General features: G+C 39.8%; 5 protein-coding genes and 7 long non-coding RNA genes across 13 annotated transcripts; 9 read left to right on the top strand and 3 right to left on the bottom strand.

Annotated features, from left to right (window-relative positions):
• Positions 1-1,312: 1,312 nt before the first annotated feature.
• On the top strand, positions 1,313-3,049 carry LOC124326595. The gene is made up of 2 exons (XM_046785507.1): positions 1,313-1,846; positions 2,111-3,049. Exons 1-2 carry the CDS (start codon positions 1,660-1,662, stop codon positions 2,413-2,415), a joined length of 492 nt encoding a protein of 163 aa, XP_046641463.1. The 5' UTR covers positions 1,313-1,659; the 3' UTR covers positions 2,416-3,049.
• A 1,968-nt stretch (positions 3,050-5,017) lies between these two features.
• On the top strand, positions 5,018-6,882 carry LOC124326728. Its single transcript, XR_006915747.1, has 3 exons — positions 5,018-5,279; positions 5,786-6,618; positions 6,691-6,882. It is a non-coding gene; the product is annotated as an uncharacterized LOC124326728 (long non-coding RNA).
• Positions 6,883-8,716: 1,834 nt separating this feature from the next.
• LOC124326717 lies at positions 8,717-9,344 on the top strand. Its single transcript, XR_006915729.1, has 2 exons — positions 8,717-9,019; positions 9,151-9,344. It is a non-coding gene; the product is annotated as an uncharacterized LOC124326717 (long non-coding RNA).
• Positions 9,345-10,605: 1,261 nt separating this feature from the next.
• Positions 10,606-12,008, top strand: LOC124326596 (vascular endothelial growth factor C-like). Of its 2 annotated transcripts, XM_046785509.1 has the most exons (3): positions 10,606-10,898; positions 10,974-11,324; positions 11,496-12,008. In XM_046785509.1, the coding sequence occupies exons 1-2, from the start codon at positions 10,724-10,726 to the stop codon at positions 11,285-11,287; spliced, it is 489 nt and encodes a 162-aa protein (XP_046641465.1). In that variant the 5' UTR covers positions 10,606-10,723; the 3' UTR covers positions 11,288-11,324; positions 11,496-12,008. The 2 variants fall into 2 exon arrangements, with proteins under 2 accessions (XP_046641465.1, XP_046641464.1); XM_046785508.1 differs by having other exon boundaries at positions 10,974-12,006.
• Positions 12,009-12,806: 798 nt separating this feature from the next.
• Positions 12,807-13,654, bottom strand: LOC124326635. The gene is made up of 2 exons (XM_046785555.1): positions 13,388-13,654; positions 12,807-13,228 (listed from the first exon to the last, which is right to left on the bottom strand). The coding sequence occupies exons 1-2, from the start codon at positions 13,551-13,553 to the stop codon at positions 12,990-12,992; spliced, it is 405 nt and encodes a 134-aa protein (XP_046641511.1). The 5' UTR covers positions 13,554-13,654; the 3' UTR covers positions 12,807-12,989.
• Positions 13,655-15,154: 1,500 nt separating this feature from the next.
• On the bottom strand, positions 15,155-16,258 carry LOC124326580. Its single transcript, XM_046785487.1, has 2 exons — positions 15,980-16,258; positions 15,155-15,906 (listed from the first exon to the last, which is right to left on the bottom strand). The coding sequence occupies exons 1-2, from the start codon at positions 16,158-16,160 to the stop codon at positions 15,575-15,577; spliced, it is 513 nt and encodes a 170-aa protein (XP_046641443.1). The 5' UTR covers positions 16,161-16,258; the 3' UTR covers positions 15,155-15,574.
• A 785-nt stretch (positions 16,259-17,043) lies between these two features.
• Positions 17,044-18,277, top strand: LOC124326645. Its single transcript, XM_046785565.1, has 2 exons — positions 17,044-17,461; positions 17,576-18,277. The coding sequence occupies exons 1-2, from the start codon at positions 17,447-17,449 to the stop codon at positions 17,936-17,938; spliced, it is 378 nt and encodes a 125-aa protein (XP_046641521.1). The 5' UTR covers positions 17,044-17,446; the 3' UTR covers positions 17,939-18,277.
• Positions 18,278-18,938: 661 nt separating this feature from the next.
• LOC124326844 lies at positions 18,939-21,377 on the top strand. The gene is made up of 3 exons (XR_006915893.1): positions 18,939-19,353; positions 20,957-21,003; positions 21,116-21,377. It is a non-coding gene; the product is annotated as an uncharacterized LOC124326844 (long non-coding RNA).
• LOC124326713 lies at positions 19,363-20,869 on the top strand. Its single transcript, XR_006915721.1, has 4 exons — positions 19,363-19,554; positions 19,624-19,854; positions 19,908-20,034; positions 20,117-20,869. It is a non-coding gene; the product is annotated as an uncharacterized LOC124326713 (long non-coding RNA).
• A 94-nt stretch (positions 21,378-21,471) lies between the features above and the next one.
• On the top strand, positions 21,472-23,977 carry LOC124326828. Its single transcript, XR_006915875.1, has 5 exons — positions 21,472-21,827; positions 21,926-21,964; positions 22,050-22,612; positions 22,675-23,355; positions 23,454-23,977. It is a non-coding gene; the product is annotated as an uncharacterized LOC124326828 (long non-coding RNA).
• A 97-nt stretch (positions 23,978-24,074) lies between these two features.
• Positions 24,075-24,979, top strand: LOC124326862. Its single transcript, XR_006915910.1, has 3 exons — positions 24,075-24,208; positions 24,267-24,509; positions 24,570-24,979. It is a non-coding gene; the product is annotated as an uncharacterized LOC124326862 (long non-coding RNA).
• Positions 24,980-25,546: 567 nt separating this feature from the next.
• Positions 25,547-25,980, bottom strand: LOC124326879. The gene is made up of 2 exons (XR_006915926.1): positions 25,809-25,980; positions 25,547-25,733 (listed from the first exon to the last, which is right to left on the bottom strand). It is a non-coding gene; the product is annotated as an uncharacterized LOC124326879 (long non-coding RNA).
• Between the last annotated feature and the right edge of the window lie 284 nt (positions 25,981-26,264).

Genomic DNA, 26,264 nt, shown 5'->3' with positions numbered 1-26,264 from the left:
AAGGGAGGCGCCTTCGTGCAGCATCGATATGAATGGATTCAGCTAAATAATAGAAAATCAAAAATTTAAAATTTCGATATTTTTCATAAATGGTGGAACGTGATATCCTAACACACCTGGCTCGTTATTTTCTCTTACGGTCCAAACCACTTCAATAACACGAAATCTTTCTTTTAATGGGGAAACCCACCTGCGAAGTTCTGAATAATTTTTCAAGAGTTAAATGTAAAAAGAATAGAAAAAACAAAAAGAAGATTTTTATATATATAAGGAGTGCTGTGAACGCTCCTTAGCTGCCGTACAACCATAAAAGGATCGGTGCGGGATATATTCTTCTTCGTTTTCAAATGCAGCTGGTATCAAAGTTATTATTATTATTACATCTATACGGTGTGGTGGTGATATATTCTCTTCTGGCTTCGCTAATAAAACGAGAATCCAGCACCGTGTGTGTATAAATCGGGAAATGTGTTGTTATACACGCAGCCCTGGGCAATCACGAATCTCTCGACTACCTACCCACACACACACCCATAGAATAATTACTGCTTGTTTTGAATATTCCCGCCGGCTATTTTATAGATGTATGAACCTTCCTTTTTTTCTTTTACAGATTTGCATATTATAAAAAGTGTTTCAGGGACTTTATAGATGATCGTTCAACATGGTCCAACAACGTCACTATATTTTTGTCGGTTGATGCCCGTGAGATTTTGTAGAGGTCGTTGTTACGTCAGCTGTGCACACGTGACGTCGACACAAAAAGGCGTGTCTCTTTTGTTTTCACGACACAAGGTCCCCCCCTGTGGCTTGACCTACTTTTTAACATGGTAGTATAGCGCGCGAAATTTGAAAAAAACAAGTTATTCATCGGGGAATTATTTCTTCCCTTTTTCTCGATTCAATTCATCAATTTGAGATTTGTGGGTTTTTGTTTTCCGTCATCGGGGACATCTCTGACAAATATGGCCGTCGGGATATGATTATGGGCGGAGCTTGTATACAAATGTTTGGTGATTCACGAGATTATTCCGCGTGAATTTCTCCGAAAGAAAAAAAACTGTCGGCGGATCGAATGGAAATTGATCTTGTCTCTTTTTGTGATAGTGTTTGGCTGGTTTTCTCCTTTGGCATGTCAGCGTGATCAACGACAATCCCGCGGGAATTGTTCTGTCATTCTCCTGTGCACATATACTTGTCCGATTCTAAAACACGACATCACGCGAAAATAAACGACTAGAGACATATACGGTTTCTACTTTCTTATTTCTTATTTCCTAGTAACGCGCGTTGCTCGGGAGAGCGTTTGGCGTGAAAGAAAAAGAAAAAAGAAACCGGAAATTGATTACAGCACGTCACGATGAACAAAAAATGTGACGACAAAACATTTCATTTCCTCACATACGGATCGAGGAGAGCTTCCGGAAGGAAGTAGATTTCTGTATATCCGGGGTAACTAGACTACTAGAGCTCTGCTGGGGTTTCGTATAAAAATCGAAAGAAACCAACAACTCACGAACGTGTCGTTTTGATGAAATTCTGAGACTCGGTCGTTTTGATATACGCTGGAGAGTTGAAAATATATGCAAACTGATATTTTTATTGATTCTTATTCAATATTTGATTATTGACGCATCAGACACTTAAAAGACCAGTCCTATGACGGGAGAGTCTTGGAGAAACTGCTGGTCAATACTGGCCATTTTGTTACTTCATCACTTGTTGACTTATTCTGAGTCTGTCAATGTGACTGACCAAAGGATCAAACACGTTCCGTTTTTGACCAATTTAAAAGCTTCCGTCAAGTGCGCCTGTAGACATCCGCAGCCCAGATTCATTCACATCGGTAACACATAAAATTATTAATTATTAAAATTCAGCTCTAAACTCATCCTAGATTTTTAATTGATTTAAATTAATTTCTTTGTTAATTGATTTGCAAATAATTTTTTTTCTTTTATTCAAAATGAAAAAAATTTAATTTAATTATTCAAATTGATTAAAGATAAAATCATCCAAGATTTTAAAAAGTTAGATTGTTAATTGTTGAATAATTTAATTGTCATTAATGATTGGAAATAATTATTAATAATTTTTTTAATTCAATAAGATGATTTGGAAGAGTACCGCATACCCAATGCCATATTCCTGCCTGCGGCGCTGCTGATTCATCGCTGCGATCGTTCAGTCGGCTACTGTCACGCTCCCGCTCACGAGTGCGCCTCGGTCGAGAGTGAAGAACAAGTTGTCACTTTCCACGTCAAGAACCTCTTCACGCCGTCCAAGCCGCGGTTGACGTCGGTCACGTTGAGAAATCACACCAGATGTCGGTGCGTCAGCATCAGGTCCCGAACGGCCGGCCCTTCAACGACGGGATTGCCGTCCTACTCTTTGAACGACATTCCAGACGAGTGACGTGTCTATCCCCCGTGCCACAGCAACTGCAGTGAAACTCTGAAAAAATCACGTACCTGAGACTCGAAAAAAAATACAAACATTTAATGGCCATTAATTTGAATATCATCAAAAAATTAAATATTCATATTTATAATATGCAAATCAAGTTGGGTGAAAAAAAATATAGACCTGGAACATTTTATTAATTGACTTTTTCAATTGTGTCTAGAGTGTGGTGAGAGAAAAAAAAAATATCACGTCCGACCGGTTTTGATTGGACGTCGCAATTGAATTGAATATTCAAATTCGTGACAATTGGATTTTTTTTTTTTTTTTTTTTTAGATATCCCGAAAATTTCGTTCGTTAATTCTGATGTGTTGATTGACGACTGCCAAGTGTCAAGCGACGCTAAAAAAGTTCCGTATGCAAATGAAGTGGTCGTCGAGCATAGTTCTACTCGTAGATGTACCTCACTCGATTCCTATCGAATTTCGGCATCGCTTCAAAAGAACTCGCCGAGTCACTCTCTTAATGGCATTTTCAATCTAAAAAATAATTCTTGGATTTAATATATTACTATTTCCCATCAGGCGCCATCAGGTGTCATCAGATAGGAAATAGGCCGCGGCAATTGAAACTACGCGCGCTCGGTCCAGCGAATATAATCTCAACTTTTTGGAAAGTGTTTTTCCCACTCACGGTTTTATTAAATTGAAAGAGCCGGTTCTATTTTGGATGGACAACATGTCTATATATAAGTGGAAATAACTGTTGCAAGCTTTCGAATGTGTCTAATAAGGACGAGGTGTTGTTGTTGTTGGTGTTGTTGGTGGTGGTGGTGGTGGATCGTGTTTCTTGTATTATTCGTTTGTGTCAAGGGGATAACGAAATCACAGTTTCTCGTTTTACGGCGATGCCAAAAAAGTGTCAGATTTCAACCGCCATTTCTGCAGCCCGTCAAACACACACACAGCACAGCAGACGGCCGCCAGTCTCCCCGTCTGCCCGTCAACAAAATTGAGGTTGTGATGTACTTGACTGTTTTCGGGAAATATTCAAATGATATGCAAAATATATACCGAGATCGAGTTGCTGCTGAAGGCGAATTTATATCAAAGGATTTCCATGTATACCTGCTACATCTGTCGCTCAATAATATTTTTCATCCAAAAGGTTAGATGATAAATAAATCCATTACATCCGGTGCTGAATGGCTCTTTTATTTCGCACAGATTTGATGATTGATGATGTGCACTTTTCTATTCACTTGCGGAAAAATCTGTACAGCTTATTCTTTATCGCTTCAAAACTTGGTGAAAACTGATCAAAAATATTCACTAAAAACTATTTTCAAGGTCATTACTATAACAAAGTATAAACGTAGTCAAATTTGGCTTACCGGTATTGACCGGTATTCTTGGTGTGTTGCGTATATGATGCTGACCTCCAATCAATTTCCGTCATGCGCCATCATCTATAATATAAAAGAACTTTCGAGACGTATTAAGTGTGTAGCCTATTGGTATATAATGTACTACCTGTGGCCGAAAACCTTGAAAGTTTATTTTTGGGTACCCCTCACTCTCTCGGAAGCAAACGGGAATATTGGACGAGGTATAAATAAGGGGAAGGGTCCGCATTTGATTTATTACAGCATTTTGACGAGTGGTGCATATAGTAAACGGTCTGTCAAGAAAATGGAGAATAATTCAAAACGAGATGACGCCAAGAAGAATTCGTCCAGCAATAGCAATCAGGTTAAAACTTCGTCCGTTTACATCGTCTGGAAATCACCCGACAATAAGTCGAAATCATCAGACAGGACCAGCAGCAGCTCATCCGCCCAGTCTAAAAACATTTTCTCCAGTTCACTTTCTCAGTAAGTTCCACGGCTAACTTTAAATATTAAAGAATGTGAATTTTAATTTTTGTTTTAAACAGCAGGTCCTTCACTGGCCTATTCTGAAAGATGGTCAATAATAATGGACGTCGTTACCACAGCACTATAGCAAATACTCTGATTCAATTTAATTAAATAATATGAAACACACGAATAAGTTTTATTACATTACCCGAATTGTAAAGCGATTGCATCAATGTCTTTTGTTCAAACAAATTTTTAAAATGCGAATACAAACTGAAAATATCCAATCTTTTTTTTTAATTCTTTTAATTATGCGGAATTCGGTAGCAATCGCAATAAAAATGTCTTATAGCTGGAGGCGATTAATCCTTTCGCTAAAAGAAGATAAAACGAATCGTGCCAATTTTCTATTAGGTCGAGGTCGTGTCTATTTATTGTCACATGAAAGGGGGAAACCTGGGGAAACCCACCAAATGGCACGTGTTTCCTTTGTGAATTAATAATGGGGAATCCCGTTCTCTTTCCGGCAAATTTCCAAGATTGATTAATTGATATACATTATGCTGGTGCTGGTGGGAAAAAGTTCTGACTCAATATAATAATGGTGGACCTTGGTCTCCTTCCTATTCCCAACGCGGCTATATAATCACACGTCTATCCATTCAGGAACTGAACTCGTCATTGCCAAATTCGTACGTGTACATAAATATATAAAAGTTGGCTCGAATTTCTAACATCAAGCCATTCGCTTCGAGTCTTTGCAACCGGCCAGTTCGTTTGTTTCCATCCATTTTCCCATCGTTATAACTGTGAAAAAATGGATTATTCTCGCAACAATAAAGGAAATACCAAGACAAAGGATTCGCAGGATGACAAAACCCGTCAGTTGCTCACGATTTACGCTACTTTCAAGATTTGGAAAAAGTTCGAATCTGACAGAGAGAAAAATAATAATAAACATCATCAGCAGCAGCAGCAGCAGTCGACCCCCTGGTGCCTCTCTCACTCACTTTCTCAGTAAGTTTTGAAATTATTCATTCGTTTACAAGGTCAAAATCACGACCGAATTCTTGCCCGGTGCTGTCCAAACAATTTTTCCAAATTTTGATCACCTCTCCTCCTAGTCACGGAATGTATCCCCACCCTCCCCCTTTGAACGAACTTACTTTTTCAGACCACCCCCCCCCCATTTCTGAACGAACTTATTTTTTCGTTCCCCCCCTCTTTTTATCATTTTCTTACCTAACCCCTTTCTTTTGTTTGTTATTTTTCTATCCCAACCCATTGTTAAGAATCACGTCGGCCATTGTCACGAAAGGTCCCCCTCCTCCTTTTAACGAAGTTACTTTTTTTCCGACCCTTCCTCTAATTTTTGAATAAAATTCTTAAATTTCAATTTATAGTCACCCCCCCTCTCCTATTATTTTCTAACCCCCCCTGAACGCTATATGGACAGCCCCCAAGCGCTGCGTGCAATGACCGATCCAATAAAACATTTAAAACTGTTTTTATTTGATTTTTAGGAAGCCATTCACCGGTCTTTTCTGAACGCCATTTGACATTCAATCCAACCTCAAATACCTCACAAAATGTCTCTAGCTGGTCCTTGAATCGATAATCTAGCATGTCGTGCAACTTTATAGTTATTCGCCAAAACTTGTTCACCATTTCCCCGAAACTGGACGATAGGATTTGCGTGCAGTTTTTTATTTATTTTCGGTCGATTCCAAGAACGCCCTAAAGGTCTTTTAACAAAAAATCACGCTGTATATAATCGACCCTGCAGCTGATTCCAATTTTCTTATTTAAATAAAAAAACTAGTTTGATCTAGTTTTAAATTCGGGTGACCTCCAATTTTGGCTGACGTCAAACAATTTCCTAGACCCAGAGGGAGACACACCCTTTTTTTAAACAAATATTTTAGTCAACAGTATTTATTCACGTAGTATTATACTTAGTATTTGCTCCGGTTAGCCTTGAGCAAAATTCTTTCTCAGCTCCTGGTACGCGCTGATACACATATGCAAATGACGACGTTATATGCAAATATGGACCGTATGTATAAATATCAGAGAGGATCCGGGTTTAGTAACCAAACTACTCTCGTTGCTGGCTCACTCGATTAGTCGTGCTGACGTGCTGTCTGAATATTATATCATTCCGCCAAAATGGATTCACCCAGTAGCGCAAGACGGGCGGCGGCGGCGGATGAGTCTAAGAAGAAAAGTTCGACATCCGCCGGCAGCGTCAAAAGTCACCGGATCGTTGCCACTGCAGTTTTTATCGTCTGGAAAGTGGAAAAAGCTTAAAATGCCGATTGGCTTAATTGTTGCGTCATCTCCAGTCATGTTCTCAGTAAGTGAAATCATTTAAATAAATTTAAATTTATCTTGTAATTCATTTAAATTCTTTGCTATTAATTTACAGAATTTGGATTCCGTCTTTGTCATTGTGGAATTGAACACTTCCGGATTATTTTAAAATTATCTTCAGACTCGAACCGGCTCGGAAATAATTTTCAGCCTTTTTAAAAAATTGTAATTTCAATTGTGTACCGTGTAAGAAAATATTATTTTTGCTATAACTAATAAAAATGTGAAACTTTCTAAAATTTCTGGTTTCGCCATTTACCATTACTTAAAGGATGCATGCAAATAGCGTTGAACCCGCGGGTCGCTTTTTCACATTGGCGTGTTGCGTCAACCGGAATTGGTTTTTTTATACGACAGCAGTTCATTTTCCCCGCGTATAAAGGCTAATTGTTTTACATTTCAACATCAAAAACCCCCGCCACTATCCTTAGTTTCGAAATACAGGATGTCGGTCATCAAATCAGGTTGCTATATAATAGCAAAACGTTTACATGGTTTGATATAGAGATCGATGCATGAACTTAATTTTCTTTTGATTTTATAATCTTGACAGCAGTCGCCTAAAATTCCACCGGTTGTTTCTTGGAGAATGTAGGGCGGTCCAATAATAGCAGACAAGCGCCAAATTAGAAAATCTATCCGACGGGCGGACACTTCCGTGCGTCTATCCATCAGCTACGCATCGCTGAAAGCATCCGACTGTCTTTTGTTTGTTGTAAAATACCGACGTTGTTTCTATTTTCCTTTTAAATTAAAACTAAAATCTTTGTCATTAGGAAATAAAACAAATTGTATTGAAGACTTTTTCTTATTTTTCTTGGAGGATAGATTGCGTCACATGCAGCGACCGGTTTGGGGCAGTTTATATTAATCGATCCAGCCATTGTTGTACGAGTCTAATTGAAATTAATTGGTTATCTCCGGTATACTTCCGTTGAACTTCCGAGACGTTCTGGTTTCGACTGGGCCTTGAATTTTTGTCGTCTAGGATTACAGACAGACAGGTCAATACAACTACGTAATAGTTTCGGATATGTTCATTAATGAAATCAATAAAAGGGCAGCTCAGATTTCTGACAACAAGCCATTCTCTCTAGTCCTCTGAACCCGACAGGGTCCAACCAACAACAACAACAACAACACAAGAGATGTTGAATTGTTGTCGAAACAGAAGCCGAGATGACGACGTCAAGAAGAACAACCACAACTCGTCCAACAACAATTTCAAGAATTTCTTCGCTGGATGGACGACTAAGCCGAACAGACAAACCAGCAAACAGGGCAGACCGTCATTGTGTCTGTCTCATTCTCTCTCTCGGTATACGTTTTATATTTTGCTTGACATAGTTTCCTCATTGGAATTCTAAACATTGATTGTTTTTTATTCGCCATTGATCTATAGGAGGCCTTTCACTGGAATTTTATAAAAATTGTCAACAGGTTTTTATTCGATAAAATGAAAATATACTCGACATTTTGTTATTTTAATTTCGCTTGATGAATAATACACACCGACCAAAATAAAAAAAAAACAATTGGGATTGAGAACCGGATTGCAAATTTAATAGGGCGAGATCTAATTTGAAACGACGGTGGTTATTGCAAGTGTTTGTTGCGTAGGTTCTTAATTCGTTGTCCAATTATATTATTTCATGATGTGAGCCAAAAATATTGGAATCTTGCCATACTATCACCTGCCATTTTCTGTGCTGGGTTATTCTCGTAAGCAGAAATATGTCTATTCTGATTCCGACAAAGCACACGACGACAAAAGACCTTCGCCCAAAAACCGTCAAACTTCTTATGACGAAATTCTCGTTATTTAATCAGCACCAGCTCTCAACACCAACGGGTATATCCTACATAACATGTGAGATATTTTCTTAACAACAAATATTTCTCGGTATTTGACGTGTCCTACGTGCACGTTCTACTATACTAGCCAGCACGAGTTGTTTTCCTATGTGATATGGGTCTTAACCTCAATTCTTTTACATAGATTTCACTTTCGCCATTATTTTTCCTTGTGCTGGTATATACCGTACGTAATAATTTCTAGTTGGCCAGTCCTTGGCTACATTTCCGAGTTCCCAGAACAAAATCGAATATGTTTTGAGAGCACAAAAAAAATATTAGAATATAAAAGACATCTGGGAGATTGTGTCTAAACCAGGTCAGTCTCGTTGAACGGTCGAAACTGATCAGTCGTATTATTCGCTCGGATATTTCATTTCATTTTCTATATAGCTACATTTAATCAAGATGAATAATTCGGTAGAAGATGAATTGATATCGATCGAAGCCACGGCCATCTTCATCATTTGGAAAGCTGAAACGCCAAAACCGCCAGTCACATCGGAGCCTGCCAAATGTTGTCCATTCCGGTAAGCAGTTGCATCTTATTCTGTTGTGCAATTTTGAACAAATTCTGACGCAAGTCATCCTCATTTCCGCGTGTATAAGAATAAACAGTGTAAATATTTCTATTCTTTTTGCTGGCGATAAATCTTGGCAGGTCCTTCACGTCGTCCGTTTATTCAAAATGAACGTGGCAACATAAATGCGCACCTATGGGAAACCGCGAAACAAACTTGAGAGTATCCTTGAAAAATGTAGATACGCAAGGAACGCAACTAACATTATTCTTTTATAAACTACACTGTAAATTAATGCGAATTAAAAGGAAAAATACACTCGGTCGTCGTATTATTGTTATTGTTGGTGGTGTTTGTTGTGTTACAAAACATGTTCTTTGTGCTCTGGGATATTCCCTGGCCAACATTCCTGTTGAGTCATCACCAAATATATAAAAAATTAAATAGATACTGAACATGCAAGATCTACTCGTTCAGATTATAAAAAAAACGGGAGCAATTTTCCGTCGAGTTATTCGTGGCCAATTTACATGAGTGATATGCAAATGAGCCGAGTTGTGAAATAATTGAGACAATGTCTCTCAGCAGACTATACTAGCAGTTTTTTTTCGCCAAAATCGCCCGAGGGTATTTAAGCGCTATTTAATTCGTCTGTCTGGATATGTCTGGCTGTGATGGTGCAATCTGTTTTATTACAAGTGGCGTGTGTGTGTCCTCGGGTGCAAAAAACTCACCGCGCACCTGTTATATGGCAAATATGTTTTGTTTTTTTTAAATTAAAATTAAAATTCAAACATGGTTGAATTCCGGAATAGCGCAACTCTCCGATCCAATTAAACTTGAAATTGAAAACGAGAACATTAGCGCGCCACAATGTTTAGACACACCGAGACACACCCACGAGATAGATTTGCGTGCAATTTGATCAAATATAATAGAAATCTAACCCAACCAGTTTGCAGAATAAATTAGACATCAACTGATTATTATTCCACTTCCGGCTAGATCACTCATAGCACGCAACAATAAACACGCGCCAAAAATATTTATCAAAATCCTGGTTGAAGGCCAACAAGACTTAGTTTTCACACTTTCGTCACTTGATTGATATTCCAAACGGAAGTTAAATTATTCTGTTATCTCGAATCAAATCCTATATAGCCATTTTAAAATGTCATCTAACCACATCGCACATTTATCGTGAATGGAATAACCTGCTTTCTGGTCGTCTATATTAAATGAAATTTATGCGCAACGGAAGCTGAATTTTATCTTTCAAAAAGGAAAATTTCTTATCACTGCCGGCTGGGTTGGTCGACCTTGGTGTATTTGCGCTCACGAAAAGGATATTAGAATTTTGGGGTTCCGGTCCCATTCACAAGTCCGGTTATCCTTTGACGTCACAGACCACTAACGGTGAAAGGGAAATCAAAAAATCTTTCTTCTTCTTTCTTCTTTCTTCTTTTCACGTTTGGATGTGGGGTAATGTCGTCCCTCAGTTATTGGTACATCACTTTGTTTTTTAAAAACAACGTCATCACTAGACACAATGTATAAAAGGAATGACAAATGAAAGAAAACGGTAGTCACTTTTCTAGCGCCCATCATTTCGCACACACGTTCAGCCGCGCTGGAATTTTGTGTTCGCCTTATTTGGATAAAAGTTTGGTTGTTTAAATTTTCGCGCTGAATAACTGTAAAGTGTGTTATAAGATGGCTAAAATTGGACAAAATTACAAGATGCTGAGATGTTGCCTGTGGGTGGCGATGCTGTTGGCGCCTCTGCTTGTCAGTTCGGCAGCGGTGAAAACGGTTCCGTTTAAAAAGAACGTGAAAACTTTCGACGAATGGACGTGCAGTCAACCGCAACCGCGGGTCATTCATATCGGTATAATAAATTCAAATTCAAATTTAATTGTTTTTGTGGTTTTCTAAACTTCTTTTAAAATTGATTGTAAAATAGAAAATCTGGATGAGTATGCGGCTCCTAATGCGATTTACTTTCCTCCGGCGTTGGTCATCCACCAGTGCGACCAGTCGACCGGATGCTGCAAGGTGCCTGGACAGGTGTGCAAATCGCTCGAGTCGGCGGAAGAGAAAATCCAGTTCGCCGTCAAGGCCGTCAGCACTTCCGGGAGCGTCAATAATCCAACAGCAGCCAACAATAATAATAAGCGCAACATTAACAGCAAACAGAAGAAAGAAAAGAAACTGATGATTAGTTTGACCAATCACACTCGTTGCGAATGTGTCGGGAAAATCGATCTAAGAATCTAATCATCAAAAAGGAATCCCGAATTTGATCCCGACTATCGTGAGTGTGGAGCAGCCGTGTGGGATAATTTATTTCTTACATAATTTGTGATATTCCAAGAAACAAAAATCATTGTCTCGTAGAATTAATTATATAATACCGACTAATTATTTATTCACGTTTATATTATGTAACCTCTCCGTCCTGATGAGCCTGTTTTCTCTTTTATAGGATGTTGCCATAGGCGCTGATTTTTGCTCTATTTTATACTCACATGCTCAAAAATAACCAATCAATATAGATTAGTCCTGGTGGACAGCGCATAAGAAAATTTCATTATTCCATCTGTCGTTTCACCAGCATCACTGGATTTACATAATCATTTGGATCGGGTTAGAGAGAGAGAAAGAAGGAGGTCAATCGGCACACACAGTTTGTCAGCTTCTCTTTTATCTCTCATCTGATGTGTCTCCGTGCACTCTATGGCCTTGTGTGACTGGCCGATTGACGTGTGTGTGTCTGGACAAGACTGAATTGAAATTCTAGAGGTTCCCCTAGACGATATCACAGGCTATCGGCTTCCTTGGCTACTTCAATTTATTGACTTGGCATTCAAATTCATTTGCATATGTAATCGGCACCGCCCCTTCGACTATATTTAATCCCCCCCAAAAAAGTGAAAGAATAGCTGAGCCATTTTGGGCTCGATAAAATCAAACCGCAATCCTATATAATCAAAGACAATTCGGTTTTGGCGTTCGTGTTACAAAAATTAGCCACAGATATAATACAAGAATTTCATTTGCCAACTGGAAAGTTTAGTCTTTATTGATGATGGGCTTCTCTCTAAATGTACCAAATGAATAAAATCAAATAGATGCCGAGAAGGTCAGAAGAGAAAATCACGACCATAATAATATCGTAAACTATTTGACTCCCGTTTCCTCCCCGAAAAAAAGTTCAATTTTGGGTCTGCGGTTTTTCTAAACGAATTCGCAAAAGGCGAAAAAGATTAAACGCGGCATGACCGCAAGACGGTTGTGTGTAAATGATGTGGACTCTTGAATGGCCAATTCTCATTGCGTATTCATCCGCTACTGCTGGCGGCCATCATCTGTTGCCAAGTTTTCTATCCCGATGCTATAGTGCTGGCGGGCACACAGCACTTTATCTGCTGCGGTTAACCTCGACGCTATTCCGAGAAAAACAACGTCAGATGCTCCTATATTTGAACGATTTAGGATATTCCGAACGAAATGGATATAATGATTTTGTGGAAAAAAGAAGAAGGAAAATGCCGTGCTGCTGTGTCAATCGCGGAATGGCCCGCTGCTATACAAGTTGTCGGTGAGAGCGTCTGCGGGACTAGTTTGCATAAATTTCATCGGCGTCTGCTGTCAAGCGCAAAAGTTCAATTTATTTTTATCCTATCCATTATATCCGTACAAGGAAATCGTCCGACCTGTTTCAATTTCAAATGGCCAGTTGCCAACCGCAAGCGAATGTATCAAATTGAACGCGCAGAAATTAATTGTAATTGAATTGAATTGCAGAAAATACTGTATTGGTATAATTATAGAAAAATATAGAGAGACTAGCTATAAACGTGATACATAGCATCGCATATGGCTGTATAATATATAGGAACTGCGCATGTTATAATGTTTTAGACTCCTATATTTAAAAAAAAAATAATTCGAATCATTCCGGCCGGAATTAATATTTTTATTTGCGCTCCCGGGTGACGCTCTGACACTCGCAGCGCAGGTGATTGGAGAGGACGACTTCTTTCTTCATTTTCTTTCCTCGTAGAAACTCTTCGACGATAAAGGTCATCTCCTCTTCCTCGGCCGACGTGCACACGTGACCGGTTTTACAGCAGCCGATGGACTTTTCACAGCGCTGGACGACGGCCGCATGAGGCAGGTAAATGGCGGCCGGATTGTATTCCACATATTCATCCTCTGTTTAACAAAAAATAATAATTCAAATTGAAATTCAATAATTAATTAATAATAATTTAAATTTAAATATAAAAATGAATAATTAATAAATAAATAAAATAAAATAAAATTTAAATTTGAATTTGAATGACGAAAAAAAATGTCAAATGAAATACATACCCAAATAGACGAGTCTCTCTTGCGGTTTGTTGCAATTCCACTCCTTCAACACCTGGTCAATGTTCCTTTTGAACGTCACCAACGACTTGGCTTCGAGCGTGTTGAATCCGCCGCCAGCAGCCAGACAGAGGACGACCATCAGAAAGGCGGAAGAGCTAACCATCATCCTTTCTATATAATCAAATTTTTTGGCGAAACGAAATTATAAATGCTGCTGTGTGCAGATGTGTTAACAGGTGGCGAGGTGGTAAGCGACTGATGGTCTCCAGGTGAACGTCGGGCTTTATATTTAAGCCAAAAAATCATCTAGTCGTCATTTTGCTGGCCATATGGAAACAGAAAAAGAAAAAAAACCAAACCACCGGCGTCTTTCGCAACCTCAACCAACCGAACGACCTCTAACATATTTTAGGTTGATGACGTACACACGTGAATAGCAGCAGCAGCCGGATCGCCGGAATTGTAATTCCCCCAGTCTTTTAAGGACGCGTGCGAAATTTATACTTTCTCTCAACTATAACAATAATTCTCATCCGCCCGATTCGCCCACAAGCTTATTTTCTTGATGGGGAATTTCGGCTATAAAGTCACATTTAAACTCGTGATTGATACAACCTGGGCCTTATATTCCACCCGTTTAATCCACCAATGAATCTGTGTATCTTTTTTGAAACAAGTTTAGTTTTACGTGACAGATTCCTCGACATCCGACCAAAATGTTTGTAAAGGCTATCCAGCGGGTGGTGGTTGGACACACTCTGACTGTTAGTGGACATTTAAGTCTCATAAATCTGCGTGCTGCTGCGTGAAATGACGTGTGCAAAATCTCGATGTCGCCATACTGTCGTGCTCGTGCAAGAAGAGTAAAAAACCGGTCGTCTTCTTCTTCTTTGTTATAGATATCTTATAGCTACGATCGAAAATTTGTATTTTTTTTTTTGCCATCGAATGATAAAAGTATAGCTATTCGTGCTAGTCATCCATCATCCGCAGAACCAGACTCTTTGAAATGTTGAGTGCAGAAATTGATTATTTTCCCTTCAGGTTTATAATTTTATTTTTTTTAGTTTTGGGAATTCCCGATGCAAATGCGCGGGTTTTTTTTTGTTGGCGTCTGCAATGAAACGTGAAAAGCCCCAGAGTGTTATTTCCAATGCAGGATGTATTGGCTACTATAATATTATTAGCCAAATGTTTTTTGGGGGTTGTATTGAGCCAAATCTTTTTCGACAGTTTGTAGAAGATGAATGCGTCTGTACGGATGATATAGTTGGCATCTCGGCGGGACTACATTTTCACGAGACATGCAAAATGGCCAGTAGCGATGGCGATTCATCATATCCCAACCAATCAACAGACGCCGCCCCCTTATGCGGCCGATATCATAACACCGGCAGTTACAAGAAAAACAGACGCTAATGTAATCCATGTGAATTTGAGCCCTTGAGAAAAGTGTCGCATTTTCAAATATAAAAGTGTTTTATGTTATTTTTTATTATAGGCTACTGATAGGATATGTAGTTTAAGATGGTTCCGGGAATCATTGGCAAGCACGTCGCCCACCCGTTTTTTGGTTTACGATCATTTCTGTACGACACACTGTCACGTAATCAAGCGACTATTATCTCTTCTGTTTCTCTCTCTCTCTATTTACGAGCAATATTTGGGTCATCACGGCGAAATAAGACGGCGGAGCTGTTGCCAAGCGCCGATTTGTCGCTCCCGGGTGTGTGAATAATAGGAGAAAATATAGAAGAAAATGGAGTATTCAAATTTTTGTTTCACTTTTTGCGTTGTATATTTAAAAAGATATTATCGTTCGTTTTCCATAGATATAAAACTCTCATTGAAATTGTTCACTTGTGTACAGAGGTATAACATCATGCGAGAGTCATATGGCGGGGGGGTTATTTAAAATTCATTATTAGTATAGATAGATTTTAATAATCAAGCGGGTCGGAAAATCACCAAACTATAATAGCGTATACACGTATTTAAAAAAATCAAATTCACAAAAATTTGGCCCTAACTGAAATTCAAATTTCGGGTCTCGTTTGGTTATTTGAAGAATTAAAAAAAATCCATCCGCCGGAATTTGATCCAGCTGTAGAAAATCCATTTTGAGGCACAGCGGTACGTAGAATTCTTTTGATTCCAACGAAAAACTCATTTCAATAAGATATATAATTATTGCACTGTCATGTCGATTCGGTGAACCAAGGACGACCTCCTGGCCCTCAGGTTGTTGCGTCCGACACACTCGCATTGCGTGTGATTCTTGACCGGCACCGTCACCGTCGCCTTCCGGTTGAGTTTCTTATTGGCGCTGCTGCCGTGATGGTGCTGGCCGGCGTGGTGATGTTCGTGAACGACAAAGTTGACCAACTCCTCCAGGTGCTCCACCGACGAGCACGTCTGGCCGGGCGTCAGGCAACAGCCGGCCGAATCGTCGCAGCGGTGGACCAGCAAAGCCGATGGCAAGTAGACGACGTTGGGCGCCGCATAATCCTCCATTTGACCTGTTGCATAATTCCAAATTGCATTGATTAAAACTGTAATGGTGAAAAATCACTTTTGGTATGATTATAATACTGATGTAAACTAAACGCGGCTGAGGATGTTTGCAGGACCACTGGTTGGCGGTGTTGACGTTCTTTTTGAAACCGACACGTTTGCCGCCGTTTTTCGAAGCCTCGACGGCCGCTGATATCATCACGAAAGCCCAAAAGAAATTCAACAGCCAAACGGACGTGATCCGTCGTGAGGAGACCATCTTTTTTTATAAAATAATCCTTGTGTGATGTAGAACTTGACGCTAGCTCGGTCGGCAGAACACTGAAACCTATTTCTCTGGCACTGCGTGACCGCTTCTATGTGCCGTGAAACTTTCGTGTCTATAGGGGGGAGAGAAAGAACCAAATGTGGGCGGAGTCTGGACGGTGTGTTGCCCAAAAAGTCCGTCCGTCTACAGGAAAGATCATTGTACCCTGTAACACACGAACTGCTGGAGAAAGGAGCGCACAGATGTTATTTTCGTGAGGAATCGTTCAATAGTGAACAGCGTATAGGCCTAACAAACTATATGAACGTATCAATTTTTATTTTTTCGGGGAGTGGACATCACGTACGCGTTTGTAGGCGCGGCTTTTCCTTCCTTCGGACAGAGGGGGGACATTGTTATTTATACACTCACGAGGGGGAGAAAAAGATGGGCCTAGACCACACATCAGCAAACAAATAACACAGTCATTTCGAATAGCTATATAGCTTTCACCATGTTCTCTTCTTATTTCTTTTTTCTTTGAGTCACGCGTTTATGACCAGTCACGTCCGTTGGAGCGACGGCTTCTAATTCTTTCTCATCATCTGCTATGGACGGCAATCAATTCCATGTCATAGTTAACGCGCTATATTCAATTCCTAACGATTATCTATTTAGGCTATACACAAGCGGCCAAACTGGTTAATTTTTTTTAATTTGAATTTGGCGCGGTTTTCAATGGACAACCACAAGTTTGAAAAATTGTATTTATTTATTTTTATTTCTTCGGGCTAATCAACAAATTAACAGTGTGAGCTTCTGATTGACGACGTGGTTGCGGCGCTGGTTATGGTAAACAGAATGACGATGGAGCTAGCTGCTGATGGATGGATAGCAGTTGACTCTAACCAAATATAGTTGAGGCCCACAACCGCAAAAGTTGTTTTCTTTGTTAGGTTTGATATAACTTGTCCTTTTTGGGGTTTTTTTTTTCATGGAAAAACCAAGGTTGACGATGGAATATGGGAGCGAATATCTATTGGGTAATACTTTCACGCGGGCGATCGTGATAAGTGTATTAGATAAGAAATATGGACAGGAAGAAGCCGTGTGGAATACTAATTTCAGCGGAAGTGCATCGATCGATATAAGGGTGGGGTTTTTATCGCAATTTTATAAATTACGGATGGATCTTTAATTTCATATCAAGTTGCGCAACCCTGCCGGAAGTGCCACCATACTATATAAGAGCGACTGCCATATCGCACCAAAATTTCAATTCACATCAGCAATTCGACATGAAGAAAGCCTCGGTAAGTTGATTCCAACATTGCAAAATAATCGAATTGAAATTCTTTTGATTCTAATCTAATTTGTAAAATATGTAAATTTTATTCAAAATTTGATTTTGAATCAATTGAAATAAGGTGTCCTTTATTTATGCTTTGGCGATTTGGGCTGTGGAAATGGTTGCCGACACTCCGGTCGGAGTCGGAACGATTACTGGGAATTACCTGACGGCATCCAACGGAATCGTCGCTTACCTGCCGGCCACCAGGTACCCGTCGATGCCGTGGGCTCTGCAACGTGTCCAGAACGCCCCGAAAGTCGTTTCGGCCTACCTGCCCAACCAGTACGCCTCGCCGGAATCCAAGCCCTGGGCCCTTCCGTCGCGATTTCCCGACACTCCCAGCAACGTGGTGGCCGCTTACCTGCCCGCTCAATATTCATCCGCAGCAATATTACCCTGGCGTCTTCCCCTGCAAACTTCCGGGGCGAGGTTCAGCTAAAGACGTTGATGGGAATGACAAATAATCGCTTCCGGATATTATAGTAAATACCTCGAGACCCACCTGATATTTTAAAAAAGAAATAACAGTTTATTGAAATTTAACCATTGAAAACTCTGTCATTTTCAAATTTCTGTGGCTACACAAATTGTTGAACTGAAATTCCTGGCTCTACGTGACTTTTTCCGTCGTGGTTGTCAATCGTAAAATTATGTTATCTAAAGTTCTCAGTGTGAATACATGAAAATTGTAGTTAAATAATTCCATAGCGATAAAGGCGATAAATCATTTGAAATCTGTTTGAGCATTCAAGGTAGAGATTTAGGCTATACTGAAGGGATTCGCCGCTTTCTCAATCAATAAATAAGCGTAATACAAAAATTTTAAACTCACGTTTTGATATCGTAGTCAGTTAATTCACACGATTAATCATTTCGACATTTCTATTACAGCATAATCGGCGGGATTCAAACCGGCAATTTTCAGACGACTTTAATTTTATCGTAGAAGTCCGACGCCTTATCCGATAGGCCACACAATTTTATATCAACAACAAATCAAATAATTTAAAAATTAAGAAATTAATTTTCAGCACATAATTTAAATGTTTAATTTTTTTCAATCGAAAGTGGAACATGGAAGACTATTCTAGAAGGTGACTGGTGTCTCTATGGAACGGTTCCGACCTAGTAATGAAGGTTAACAACTGACGTATACTATGGTCATCAGGAACTTGATGTCATTCTACATAACTCTTCCTACAGGCAATTGGACCACTGCCACTCCTACTTGAGATTATGGATCGCACAAAAGTAAAAGTATAGAGCTACACTAAATTGTAGGACGTCCATGTTTCATCCGCGCTCGATGCGGAAGATGCCAGCAATCATTATGGAGATCCGACCTTGCTCGGAGGCCCCAATTTGGGCGGAATGATGATGAAATTTTCGTATGAAAGCTCGGGCGTGTTGCTCCAGTCTTCAATCCACATATATTTCAACAAGAATTCGCCGTTATCTTTTTGCTGTCGCGTGGTGTTGGTAAATTGGTCAACAATTTTCAAAAAGATCCCGCCCTTGTTTGTCAGCAGTTGTGCGCGCCACCTCGTGTACGAAATTGACACTACCTAGTCCAAACAGCCCAGCACAGCACAGCAGCACATGTGTCGTGCAATGTGCAAAGGTGTGGTACGTAAATTGAAATAGTGATATGGGTGGGGTTCTTTTGTGCCCTAAGCCCTATGCATCATTATCGAGTAGCGCGATAACTCAAGGGCAAACTCAGTAAAACGATTGGGGAAGGGTAGACAACGAGGTAAATCAGGGTGACGGAAAAGGTATAAATTGTGAGGGCAATGGCAGGGAACCCTAATCAGTCGAGTGAGCGGCTTCAACGCAGCAGCATGAATAAAGTAGGTGTATAGACCTTTTTCACAATGCGAAAAGTCGGGATTTTACAATCCGGCAACGCCGCAATCGGCCATCTTTGTTCTAATTAATTTTTCCCCATGTAAATTCCCATAAGAAATGGGGGTCCCTGCAATTTAAATTCATTTTCTATTTATTGGCGTCTTAAATCCAATATATTTATCGTGGATCGTGTTCCCCGATGAATTGGTAACATTTTCATATATGGTACATTTTACTTGTGGTTTATATTAATTATGTAATTCGAACTTTCTTTAGGTTGTTTTGATTCTGTAATGTCAAAACAGAAATGTTGTGTGTGTTGGGCTTCGGTAACAGATGCAATGTTCGTGAAACTGTTATAACTTTTGCTTCCCAAACGTGGATGTCATTGGACATCTAGAATATGTGGTTTCAAAAGTAGGAGACATGTATGGCTGAAATGAACAAATTTGAGAGAAAAAGATTTGACAAAATAAAGCAGAGTTTACAGTCAACATTTTGCTGATGGTAACATACTATTTTTTAAAGTAATTCATATAATTAAGTCGTATTTGTGGTAGTCGTAACTACAGATGTTGACTGGGCACCAACATGTAATCATGAGAAAAATTCCATTGGGATGGATACTGTTGAAAGAATTAGTCGCTCTGTAAGAAGGCAGATTGTCAGGACATGTTCAAAGATGATGTAAGAGGAATATGGTATTTCATTTATATTGATTATGTCATTTCAAAAATTACTTAGCATGTTTAATCATTTTCTCTTATAGACACATTCCACAAGTTGCAGTTACTGATGTCATGAAAGATAAAGCACCCAACGCATTACACCTTTGATGAACAGATCAACACATTAGTGAATCAACCAACGATCAGCATCCATCTACCTGCAACTTAGCTCTTGAATTAGAAAACCAGGCATTGGTTCTTCGAATAAAAGTATTGGAAAATAAAAAGAAACAAAAAAAGAAACAATTACAAGTTGAAGCAGTGTCACGTTTTCAGCATCTTTATTAAACATTTTTTTCTTCTTGTTTAATACAATGTTTCACTCGAAAAAAGAACCGTGAGTTATCTTAAAATGGTAACGAAATAACGATAATGAATCAGGTAATCATGGTGAACGCTTCGTCAGATTGAGATTATGGAACTAAATGTTAAAGTAGTTGAATTAGTACATTTAAAACTAGTTGACCCTAAATACTTCTGAGGGAATTTTTCAGTCCCTCTTTCCGATTAAAGTTAACAATAAGGACAAAACAACAATGCGCAAATCAATTAAAAAGTTCGAAACAGTAAACCCAGTTTCCTCTGTTGTTGATGCCCTGCCAGAAACTGAACCAAAACAAACAAGTTTAAGTGCTGATATTATAATAAGTATTTAATGTTAACATATAAACATACATATGAAAATGTTACCAATTCATCGGGGAACACGATCCACGATAAATATATTGGATTTAAGACACCAATAAATAGAAAATGAATTTAAATTGCAGGGACCTCCATTTCTTATGGGAATTTACATGGGGAAAAAATAATTAGAACAAAGATGGCCGATTACGGCGTTGCCGGATTGTAAAATCCCGACTTTTCGCATTGTGAAAAAGGTCTATTCACACTTGAATCTCGCTGGTTTTTAATATTGCAATTATGGGTAAGTTAAATAATTTAAATCTTCACTCTGAATTTAAATGAACGTTTTTCTAGCAACTGTCGTTAATGAAAGTATTTGGCTATCATGTATGTCTGTTTTTGCACTTTTGCAGCCATAACTCAGGCATCGTGTTGTTGCTGGCGGTTCTGTCGTCAAAGGATGGCAATGGACGGCAAACCAAAGCTGTACCGATGTGTCGTGGGTATAGCAGTTATTCTTATCAAATTACCACCACGACTCTCGAGTGTTATACTACAACCTACGCTGTACCCGTGCCTGCATACTACACCGAGGCTTCAAAGTACTATCCCCACCCCCAAGGCGCCGGAATATCATACTACCAACTACGCTGTCACATTTTAACATATATTCGGAGATGAATGTAAATTTTTAAATACTTAAAAAAAAAATACATTTAAAAATTTCAAATGTTTTACGTCTCAAAAAATTTTTTTTTAACAGTTTTCTCCCCCTCAGAACTCTGCGCGCAGCTAACAATCTGGCAATGTTGAAGAACTTCTCAGTAGAGCTTCATGACTTTCATGCAATCGTCAGTCGGCGTCCATGCTGGTTTTTCTATCTAATCTAAAATGAGTGAATCTGAATCCGATTCTGCGCCATCTCCAGCTAAGAAAATGTTATAACCAAACATTCCACCCAGGCGTGTGGAAACAGCTGAGAAGTCTCCTCGTCCTTTGCTGGAAGACAAAAATCCATCTCAGCCAGACCGTGGAGTTTCTCAAAGGCCCAACCATGGCAGGGGACCAAGTGAAAGGAGGCTGGGAGCCCAAGAAGCGTTTCAGCCTCGTCCTAAATATGTTCAGGTATGCTTCACTTTAAATTGTTATCTATTGTTTCTCCAGGTATATTGCACAATTATTAATTCCAACCCATGTTATCTTTAAACTTTATTTCATTTTAGGAAGATGGAGGTGTGTTTAGCCAGGGAGTAGCAGATAAGGTATGTGCTCGTAATTTTAGAAATCAAGTTTCTAATGACAATGTAAATTATGTTATAAATGATTTATTGTTTTTTTCTGATCCAGGAACACACTGACCCTGTGAAAAACGCATTAAGTGCTGTTGATAGATATGAGGTCAAAAAAACTAATGTGGTGAAGTTTGCTGAAAGCGCTCGATCGAATTTCGACGCCAGCAAAAGTGCCTCCGCCATCGGCCACGACAGGCCAGGCGCAAACACCGCAGCCATCGGCCTCGACGAGCCAGGCAAAGGGAGCAAAAACACCTAGAAGGCAACCGGCAGCTGGAAGGAAAAAGGCGGAAGCTTCGAAAGAAGCCCAGGCCAGGATCCTGAACCCTCCGGCCCTCCTAAGTCCCATTAGCCCCAAGCCAACGAAAGGCAAAGCTCTAGGTCCGGCCGAACAACTGAGAGAAATCTCAGACGAGGTGTCGCCGAGCTCAGCGGCATTTCACATGACCAAGGATACAAGGGAGGCAAAGATAACCAGATGGTTAAACTATGGAGGAGTTTTTATAGTGGGATATCGCATGTACAAGTTACTCACCAAAGAGAAAGAAAAGCGTTCAGAACAAGACGAGCTATTCCAGCGAGCACTTGTAAATCCTGGACCAGATCTTCTCGTTTGCGGTACGTCAATTTATCATTTCATTATTGTGTTTATTTTCATATCACCCATTTTATAATTGCAGACGAAGGTCATTTACTGAAGAATGATGTATCTGAAACTTATAAAGCATTGGACCATATTAATACTTGACGCCAGATTATGCTGACGGTCAGCATAAATCGAGCACGACAGGCCAGGCGCAAACACCGCAGCCATCGGCCTTGACGAACCAGGCAAAGGGAGCAAAAACACCTAGAAGGCAACCGGCAGCTGGAAGGAAAAAGGCGGGAGCTTCGAAAGAAGCCCAGGCCCAGATCCTGAACCTTCTGGCCCTCTTAAGTCCCATTAGCCCCAAGCCAACGAAAGGCAAAGCTCTAGGTCCGGCCGAACAACTGAGAGAAATCTCAGACGAGGTGTCGCCGAGCTCAGCGGCATTTCACATGACCACATGATTTAAAAAAACTGATGTGGTGAAGTTGAAGGCAGAGATATTAACTGTTGTGAAATCAAGTGAAGAATCCCATCAATCACACCATCAAGTAATAACATGAGTGAATCTGAATCCAATTCTGCGCCATCTCCAGCCAAGAAAATGTTTAAACCAAACATTCCACCCAGGCGTGTGAAAACTGAGAAGTCTCCTCGTCCTTTGCTGGAAGAAAAAAATCCATATCAGCCAGACCGTGGAGTGACGTGGAGGGGACAAAGTGAAAGGAGGCTGGGAGCCCAAGAAGCGTCTCAGCCTCGTCCTAAATATGTTCAGGTATGCTTCACTTTAAATTGTTATCTATTGTTTCTCCAGGTATATTGCACAATTATTAATTCCAACCCATGTTATCTTTAAACTTTATTTCATTTTAGGAAGATGGAGGTGTGTTTAGCCAGGGAGTAGCAGATAATGTGAGGACAGTGGGGACAGCAAGAGGGAAGGCTCGTTCCGTTTCTGTGATGCCACTCCCCGCCTCCTCTCTACTTTTGAGTCTGCACCTATAAATGGTGGTATGTCTCGAAAGGTCTTCTTCGCCATTTCGGGTGGCCGCACCACAACATGCGGCTCCGCGCTGGCGGGGAGGGCAAGAGGAGAGGCCGGTCGGATCTTTGCCAATACCTGAAGTCTATGAGAGTCGATGCGAAAGTTTTCGTCCGTTAGGCCAATGTCCCTCTGGTCGCTCTGTTTACTGCACATCGTCCATTCCCCTGTCAGAGCAAACCCCTCCACATGCCCGCACTAGAGCTGCCGTCAGGCCGAGCTCCCCTATCTTATCGTAATTTTGCTAATTTGTGTCTCTTCCTACCCCCTTGTACATATGTATCTGTTAAATTTGGACGTAATAGACTTGGGCAACACTCGGTCTCCGAGTCTCTGCCCAATTTAAATTAAAAAAAAAAAAAGGTATGTGCTCGTAATTTTAGAAATCAAGTTTCTTATGACAATGTAAATTATGTTATAAATGATTTATTGTTTTTTGCTGATCCAGGAACACACTGGCCCTGTGAAAAACGCATTCAGTGCTGTTGATAGATATGAGGTCAAAAAAACTAATGTGGTGAAGTTGAAGGCAAAACCATCAACTGTTGTGAAATCGAGTGAAGAATCCCATCAATCACACCATCAAGTAATATTCATCAAAAGCAAATTATGTGTGCATTTTCCAATCATTCTATTACATTCAGTAGATGGATCGATTTGTGTTGAAGAGAGGCAGCCTATTGAATAATGAAGACGAGGTGTTTGTTGAGCAAAACTTGTCTCAAAAGTTGAAATTTCACCAGAAAGAAGGGATAAAGTTCATGTGGAATTCCTGCTTTACAACAAATTCCAATGCTGGTTGTATCCTTGCGCACTGTATGGGTCTGGGCAAAAGCCTGCAGGTTGTGGCATTGTCGCATACTGTACTAACAAACCCTGTATGCCAGGTATGTGAAGTAGTGGTTTGAGTGAAAGCTAAAATGTCATTTATCTCAATTTAAATTCAGGTGGAACGTGTATTGATTGTCTGTCCGGTTGGTACCATACTAAATTGTTTACTACTATGTGGTTTCTGTGAGGATGTCACAACTCCAAATCAAACTGTATCTTCATTATCTGGAAAACTTAAAGAATGGGAGGAATGGGAGGGAGGAGGGCGTCCTCCCATTCTCCCTCTTCTCCCCGTTCTCACCCTACCAAGAGACAGCGCCATGCTGCGTTGCCAGATAAATCGGCTAAACAAAACAGATCTGAAAGAGCCCTATACTGTGTGGCAGTGGAGTTCTATTGTCGGGTATTTAAAATAATATAAAAAAAGAAGTTCTTATATGTCTTTGGATTTCTACTGTCGTCGGAGTTCTACTGTCGCATACAAAGAAATTTTTTTAAATTATTTAAAATATTGGGGTTCTATTGTCGGTGGAGTTCTTCTGTCTTTGGAGTTCTACGGTCGCCGCCATACCTTTTATATTTATATGCAATCATATTTTTCTTTATTTGCTTGATCTTTCTTAACATATATAAATTCATTATGTTGTGTTGAATAATAATAAACTATACAAATTGTTGGACGTTCCCTTCTTCTGAGTCTTTTCAATTTGATTTGATGACAAAGGTTTGAGTTGGACCGTTCCCATTGATCAGCTATAAAACACACATTTTCCTCCTTCATCCTTATTACCTTACAAAAATATCAATATCTATGAACAAAAAACAGCAGTTAATATTTGTTATGGTTACAGGCTATATTTTTTATGCTGGAGGGGGATTGGCAACTTACTCTATTCAAGTCCTCCAATGAGTTGAGGGTTTCCCTTGAAATTTCAAAATCAGCCGGGGCCAGAATTGCTGGGAATTCGGCTGCTAATGATGAAGGGAGGGCATTAGCCGCTAGATGGCGCGCGGAAAAGTGTCATGGCCGCTTTAACACGGCAGTGTCGCATCTCCTTATCTCTGCTGCCAGCTGCATGCCAGCTGCCATCAAGTCATAGACAAAGACCACTGGTTGATGCTGTCCATAAGAAAATTAACATGGCAAACTGTCGCCAGAATTCTTGCTACCCTTCCTCCGATTTTCCCGATTCTGTTTTGCTTGTCCTGCCCTCTAGTGTACGTTTTGTTCTCTACACTCTGCTTACATCTATTCCATTGCAATCATTCAATTGATTTCTCTGCTTTTGCAATTGGCAAACGTCAAAATTTAATACAAAATGACTTTTAAGTAAAAATTTGTATGAAAAAATTACCTAGAACTTTTAAACGCCAGCAAAGAATTTTACCAAGACAGAAGGAAAACAACTTTCGTCTGCAACACCCTTGGTAGCCACGGTGCAGTACAGCAGTTTATCCGCTAGGGGCAGGACAAGCAAAACAGAAACTCGGGGTCAGTAGGGATAGGGCTAAAAGGATAGGACATGCGAAACCCAGTCTTCTTTATCTATGACATGGTGTATTAGTATGGTGGGGGAACCTATGGTTGGAATCGGCTATCTCGGCTGAAGCCAGTGGTCGGCTATGATCAGCGCTGCCTGGTGGACAATTGGGTGAACTATGAGCTATAAACGGTTTGAAAATTTTCTAAGTCCGATTGCACTTTGCTTATGTACTTATAAAGCTATAAAATCGTAAAAAATGAGTCAATAACAGTAATTAAGTATTATTTTTCCAGCTTTAATTATATTAAAATTAATAGAAAAAAAATA

The sequence above is a fragment of the Daphnia pulicaria genome, chromosome 2 (genome assembly GCF_021234035.1).
Source record: "Daphnia pulicaria isolate SC F1-1A chromosome 2, SC_F0-13Bv2, whole genome shotgun sequence".
Lineage (NCBI taxonomy): Eukaryota > Metazoa > Arthropoda > Branchiopoda > Diplostraca > Daphniidae > Daphnia > Daphnia pulicaria.
Note: the sequence above shows the minus strand (reverse complement) of the source record. Positions and strands in the feature narration are given on the sequence as shown.